The 6,807-nt window shown below is 40.5% G+C and overlaps 1 protein-coding gene across 5 annotated transcripts in view; it reads right to left on the bottom strand.

Moving 5' to 3' along the window:
• LOC107722845 (E3 ubiquitin-protein ligase rnf213-alpha-like) overlaps window positions 1-6,807 on the bottom strand; it is a 114,572-nt gene that overhangs the window by 38,769 nt on the left and 68,996 nt on the right. For all 5 annotated transcript variants that reach the window (XM_016531338.1, XM_016531336.1, XM_016531337.1 and 2 more), the window contains 5 exons: window positions 5,920-6,084; window positions 4,557-5,829; window positions 4,196-4,374; window positions 3,954-4,103; window positions 264-3,869 (listed from right to left, as the gene is read on the bottom strand). In XM_016531338.1, the coding sequence (XP_016386824.1) occupies window positions 264-3,869; window positions 3,954-4,103; window positions 4,196-4,374; window positions 4,557-5,829; window positions 5,920-6,084 (5,373 nt within the window). The remainder of the gene's footprint in view (window positions 1-263; window positions 3,870-3,953; window positions 4,104-4,195; window positions 4,375-4,556; window positions 5,830-5,919; window positions 6,085-6,807) is intronic.

A 6,807-nucleotide genomic window follows, 5' to 3' on the forward strand; every position in this document is an offset into this window, starting at 1 on the left:
ATATTACAGTTACATTGTGACTTAATTAGAAAAAAATCATTCAAGAAATTTCAATTACTTTTTAAAACTGTAACTGACTTTTTTTATATAAGAATAAGGAATATGGTGCCAATTTGCAACTTTATTTTTAGCGGTTTTACCTTATTTTAAAGCTTGTTTTAAACCATCTATTGGAAGAATGGGCCCCTAGTCGGCTCTAGCCCCCGAATGAAAACCACTCTTCTAGAGTAATAATCAAAGTATTTAAAATACTATAGCTTTACCTCTGTGAAAAAGGCATGGCTAGGCCCTGCTTGCTGTGTGTGAGAGAGGATGAAGTCAGCAAGGGACCTGTGCTTCTGATCTTCAAAGTATACCCTTGACAAGTGCTCACTTTCTACATTGGAGAGCGAAGTGCAGTCCAGCCGAACCACAGCATCTGGTGTTGCACAGTTTAAAAGGATCAATTTAGCCTCATCTAAGATCACTTTTCTAGGATCTAAGAGCTCCTGCCCTTTGAGTTGCTCTGTAACTTGCAGTACAACAGATGCACAAGTGTCCGAGTGGTAGCCAATGAAAGCATCAGCTGGAAGGTAACGGCGTGCTTGGGGAGCAATTGAGTGCTTGCCTCTAGCAGAAATGAAGCATTGAACCCACTGTTCAAGCTTCTCAACAAGGTCATTTTGCTCACTCTTTAGTACAGTATTGAGGTCAAGATAATGTTTCTCCAATCTGTTGATCAATGGAATGGGAAACTGTTTGTACACAATGTCCTTCTCTTCAATGACAATGAGCCTGAAATCTCTGTGCACTCTGCATTTGACTCTGTGGGTTCCAAGCCCCAAATCCACATATTTCTGACCTCCCAGGCTAACGTAATATTGGTTGAGGGCATCATACAAGCTTTCATACAAGTTCTGCAAGTTCAAAAGCACAACGGTTTGACCAGTTTCCATACAGATCTTGACACGGTTAATGTTGCGGCATATCTGAGTATACTCCTGATCTTTCGGAAAGCTTGAACCAAAGATAATCTCTGGTTGGTACTGGTCTGAAAAAAATGTTTGCTGAAGAATTTGAAGGGCTGCATAGTTTTTGGTCAGAACCAGAAGGTATCTGCATTCCTCATCTTGTCCAGTGGCTGTGATGTTCTCTCTTACAAGCTCAATGGCACTGATAGTCTCAAGCTTGGGTTTGATATTTAGTCTGTTGGTGAAAACTGTGACAGCATCCACATTATCCTTGCCACTGAAGTTCCTCAGCACAGCCTTCACAATCTGCTCTGCACTAGGTTTCTGATCATTCGCTTTGGCAACGGCAAACATCATCTTTATCAAGCTGTAATAGTCTCGCAGGCCAAAAAACCCTTTTCCCTGTTTCTTACAGATGTTCAGGTAAGCACAGGCGAATGGCTGAAAGTAATCTCTCACCCTTTCAAGGATCATGGCATCCGAGGAACATATTCCTTTTGCACTCTCAATCAACTCCTTTTCATCAGGATCACCACGTGAAACAAATATTCCTCTATTCATTTTGGCTGGGTCCAAAGCCCAGTTCGAGATACCGATGAATCCCACCTTCTTGTGTGGTACCGGCTGATCATCTATGCATCCCTCTTCCAGCAAAGGATGTAAAGTTTTCAGAGGCATTTTCTGGGAATCCTCAGCCAAGCCTATCTCATCTAGAACTACCACTGAGACATACTCTGATAGATTCTTGCCTTCCTGAAAACGGGCACATTGCTTGAATGTATTGATAATACCATCTGGTGTTGAATGAGGACTGCACTGGAAGGAAACAAGATGAATCTGCTTCAGTTTTCTAAACAGATCAGAATGGGCTGCTTGGCCTTGCATGCCATCTGCAACCAGAGTTTTAGACAAGGACTTGGAGCTTCCAGGTTTTCCAACCAAAAAGAGAGGTATTCGTAATTCAATGCAAATCACCATCATGAAGACATTTTCCTTCAAGGCATTGTTTCGGGCAATGTTTTCACCCAGTGGAACACCACTCAGAAAAAGATCCTGAATAACTGAGATTTCTTGCATCACTTTCATTGGGGTGTAGGTCTCTGGAAGGTACCTGCAAAAAAAATTTCTGTATTTCTCTTTATCCTCCAAGCAAGCATGGTAACATACACCAACAGCCATAATTAATGACCAAAGAATTGGGTTTCTTTCATCAGTATCCCTCTGATGTTGATCGTTTTTCTCTGCCCTCTGATTATTCTCAAACTGGTCAAGCTCTGAGAGTAACATTGGGTGATTTTTGTAGAACCAGCCAAAAACTTGCATGCAGCGCTCTACATCCCTCAGACTCACAAAACTACATTCATCCTGTCTTGTTCGCATATACTTCTGTGAGGCTGACAGAACATCTGTAATGGTTGTGATGTAGTCTGAATCAATGGAATGGGTTTCAGCTACCCTTTCGACTATTTGCTTGATGTACATTTTTTCAGTATGGTCATTGAGCTGTCCAAAGTCCCAAACTAGTGGAATCATACTAGGTGGTAAGGCCTGCACTCTGTACACTAGCTGGCGAAGTGGAATGGATCCAAGTTTTTGATCTGTTTCCTCAGCACGAACTCTGTATCCCAAACCAGCTGACTCCAATCTCTTGATCATTACATCTGTGTGTTTCCTGTATGGGTTGCAAGCGGCAATGATTTGCAAGCCAGTGTCACCTGTCAAATCCTGTCCCTCAGCAGTGTTGTCGCAAAGGATTTCCTTAATGCTGCTAATGGCCTCCGTTGTGTTTGCTTCATCAAAAAACAACACAGTGTCAAACCCATAATCCAGCTTGTTTCTTAATGCCATGGCCTCTGCTTCTCTCACTTTGGTGTATATCATGTCTGAGCTTGTCCCTCCATGAACCTTGACTAGTTTCATGTTGTCAGTGGCAACTCCACTTCTGTGCATCTCACAAAGGAATTTGATTAGCCTGGTTTTCCCACATCCTGTCTCACCCATGATTATTACAGGAATCCCACAGCGGAAGCGCATGTGAATTGCCAACATTTTCAACATGTTATCTGTGGTGAGCTCATATGTTTCATCTGGGTCAAGAGGCCACTGTATTCCCAACACCCTGGAAAGTCTCTCAATTTTCTCCCATCTTGGGAGCTGGTCAAAATCAATATTAAAAGGAACTCTCTGTAGTTTGAGGCCCTCATAGAGCTCTCTGGTCATGATGTTCTGCTTGATCACTCTGTTTGTTGATGGATCAATCGCATCAATCCCATTCTGTGCATTTGGCTGAAGATGAAAGCCAATGAATGTCATGGACTCATGGTCATCATTGAAGAAAATATATGGATGTGGTTCTGACTCCCATCGTTTTCTTATCCTAAAGGGAGCCAGATCCTCTTCGTTGGCAGAAGAAAGGTCATTGTGCAGTCTCCCGGGACTCTGGTCAGAGATGCTAAGTGAAGGAGTGGCGAAATCCTTTGCCATGACAATCATGAAATCAACAACAAAATTTTTGAATCCCAACAGAGTGTCCCCTATGAATGAAAAATCACAGAAGACCGATCTTTCACAATCCCAAAGCTGTAAGTTCAGGAACCAAGCGAAATTCCGCAACTCTGCCCAAGAGGGGTCTACAATGCCGCAGTACACAAACAACATCTGCAGGCATTCAACATGAGTTCCCTCAATTCCTTGGTAAATGAAAGCATCCAAATTGACACCATTGTAGAAACGATGCAGGTACTGATAAGGCCGTTGGTAGGCCTCACTCTGGAACTCTTGGTCATCCATTAGAGGATCATCACCCTGTTCTAATGATGGATCTTCCTGCATTCTCATTTCTAACTCAAGGACCTCTTTGGGTGGACGGCAGTAGACACTTGGAAACACATCCAAGAAGGCAGATGGAACTTTTGCACCCTAACATGAAGAGACAAATTAATTTATGAGGCATTTGTCTAATTAATGACAACAATTCCTAAGTGATTTAATGAGTTTACTTACAGCTCTTCGATCATTTTGGGATGTCCCATGTCTTAGTATCTCGATGACATACAAGTGCTTATTACTGCTTTTCCACATGTTTCCTTCTGAGTCCATAAGGTATCCAAGGATCAGCAGCCTGAACAGAAATTCATGAAGTCCTTTCTTTACCTGTAAGTAAATAAACAATAATGAAAAACAGCCATTTCTTTCCATTTCAAAAAAATAAATAAATAAATAAAAAATCTAAATCAGGTAGCTACCATGGTGGTGACATCTAAATGATAGACTGAAAGCTTTTTCTTGGGGCTGTTGAGCAAGGACTGAAGGATGACATTTTCATCAACTCTTGGCTCAACTAATCTGATGCACTTCAGCTGTGAAGGCTTCTTTGTGATCTTCTTCAATTTCTTATACACTCGTTTAATGTAAAGTGATTTTCCTAGAATGCACCACACAGATGTAATTTAGGATCTTACACTATTTGCAAAAATAAATATATTCATAAAAACCAAAAACTAAATCTTGTTTTTCTTTGTTTCTTGTAAGGGTACATTATTTAGCCAACACAAATTATGAAAACTAGCCAATTTTTAAATCCATTACTTGAATATATATACTCACCAACTCCTGATCTTTCTGAAGATACGATTCCCACACACTGTCTGTCTTTGAACACAGCAGCAGCACTGGATATATCAGCTGGTACTGTAAAATGTCTAACAAGGTATCGCTGAATACTGACTATTGGTTCTTGGGGAATTAAGTGCAATCTAAATTGACTAAAAGCTGAAGGAAGGTATGCATGTTCTCTGTTAGAGCTGCAGACAAACACAAGCCTGTAATCTTTTCTGCTCCGTGCATTTTGATGCTGAAAAAATTGCTCTACTTTGTAGCTGACTTCATAGGTAAGTTGGTCCACATAGAGCATTGTGTATATCTTCTTTCCCCTGTAGCCAGCAAAGAGACAGCGCCTGAGGAAAAGTTCCACTTCTTCATATGGAGTGGAAGCACTACAGAGGAGTACTTCATCATAGGTTGGTAGAGGCTCATTCTTGCTGCTCATATAAATTGAAATACAAGATATCAGAATTTCTTCAGGAGGGCAGATGATTAGATTTGGTCTTCGAGTAGCCATTCCATTTGGAAGTTCTCTCTGAATGTACTGTGTTCTCTCATCCTGTGAGGAATCACCCTCGTGTTCGCTGGGGCTGTTGGCCAAAATTTTAAGTAGATATCCAAGATTTCTGACATCAAGGGAGTCTGGCAGAAAATTGTTCATGTTCCGCATGTAAGCATTCCAAATCACATCTAGCTTTTTTGACCCAATAGCATCCCCCAACTGGCTTGTCAAGTCATCAAACAATAGGCATGGCTCCTCAATACTCACATTCTCCATCATACTGGATACTTCCATGAAAGTTTGAAAGTCTAAGTCATCATTTTGCTCAGGACCCTTCTTAATTACTTCATACTGAAGCCTGTGCCAAGCCTGTCTCAAATCTGAAGTGGTGCAATTAGGTTTGATAAAGGAGAGCATCATAAGAACTTGATCTTCCATTGTTGCCACATTGCTCTGGGTGAGCTGATGGCACAGGTAGACTACCTGTTCTGCAGTGTAATAGTTTAGGAAATAATGCTGAGATCTCTGCTTGTCCATAAAATCTTTCCAGAAGCATAGGCAGCTCTCCATTTTCTTACAGACTTCCGGCAACTGTTCTGTGACATCACCTTCCACCATGACGACATTGACAACATTCCCTAAATTGAAGTCCATAATGATGCATTCTTCTTTACTATTACAGTTGATGTTTGCCTCCCAGTGTCTGAACAATGGATTTCCAGCGACAAACAAATCAATGAATACAGAGCCCAACCTCTGTACACTGGCAAAGACCTGGAAAAATTTAAGAAGTTAATTTGGGAATAATTACAACAGCCATGGTAAAACATAACAAAATAAAACATCTAAAAGGTAAAAAGTCACCTCTGAAAACTGATCGACTTCACACTGGCCCTGATCTCCTTTGCCAGACATTAGCATCAATTTATTCTGAAGATCTCTGAGGTCTTCCAGAGAATAGATACGCCTCTCACAGCCCTCATCATGCTCTTCCATAATATGTAGCTTCAGAATATTTTCTAAGCACAACTGAAAAAAGCAATATTGAAGGTTTGATATTTCTTAAGTAATATTTGCATCAATTGTGCCATTTAATGATGATAAAGATAACTAAAAATAAGCATTGAGCTATTGCAGAATGTCACTGCTCCTCAAGGAAACTGTAATAACTATCTAGCTAAAACCAGCTTAAGTGGAAGCTGTGATTTGGAACCTATTAACTGGTTTTGTAGTTAGTTCAAGCTGGTTAATTAGGTTTGTAATTGCTGGATTATCAGATGGTGGGGACCTGAATGAGCTGGATGACCATTTTGGTTTTGCAACAAATCAGCTCCCATTTTTTAAATATCAGCACAACCACTTTCCAACTGATTTTTTTCCAGCAAAGATCTTGATCAAGATGACCAGGTCTCCACCAGATGATAGCCTATCTTGTCAATTGCCTGAACTAGTTTGGAACTGGAAACCTGTGGCCATATTCACAAAATATCTTAAAGGTACAATATGTAAGATTTCCGTAATAAAATATACAAAAACTACTTGCACAGTGTTATATATTTTATGCAGTTGTGTATTTATGTTTTTCCAAAAGTTCCCAAGGATTTGTAAATCCAGAGAAATTCCAATTTTAAAGAATGACCCTGGTCATTGTCGCCAATCAATGATGTAATATCCGCATATCCTCAGTTTCCGGTTGTAGAAACTATGGCAACACACAGACACAAATGCTGCTGTACAGTTAAACTAAATCCA

The sequence above is a fragment of the Sinocyclocheilus rhinocerous genome, unplaced genomic scaffold (assembly GCF_001515625.1).
Source record: "Sinocyclocheilus rhinocerous isolate Xijiao unplaced genomic scaffold, SAMN03320098_v1.1 scaffold3806, whole genome shotgun sequence".
Taxonomy (NCBI): domain Eukaryota; kingdom Metazoa; phylum Chordata; class Actinopteri; order Cypriniformes; family Cyprinidae; genus Sinocyclocheilus; species Sinocyclocheilus rhinocerous.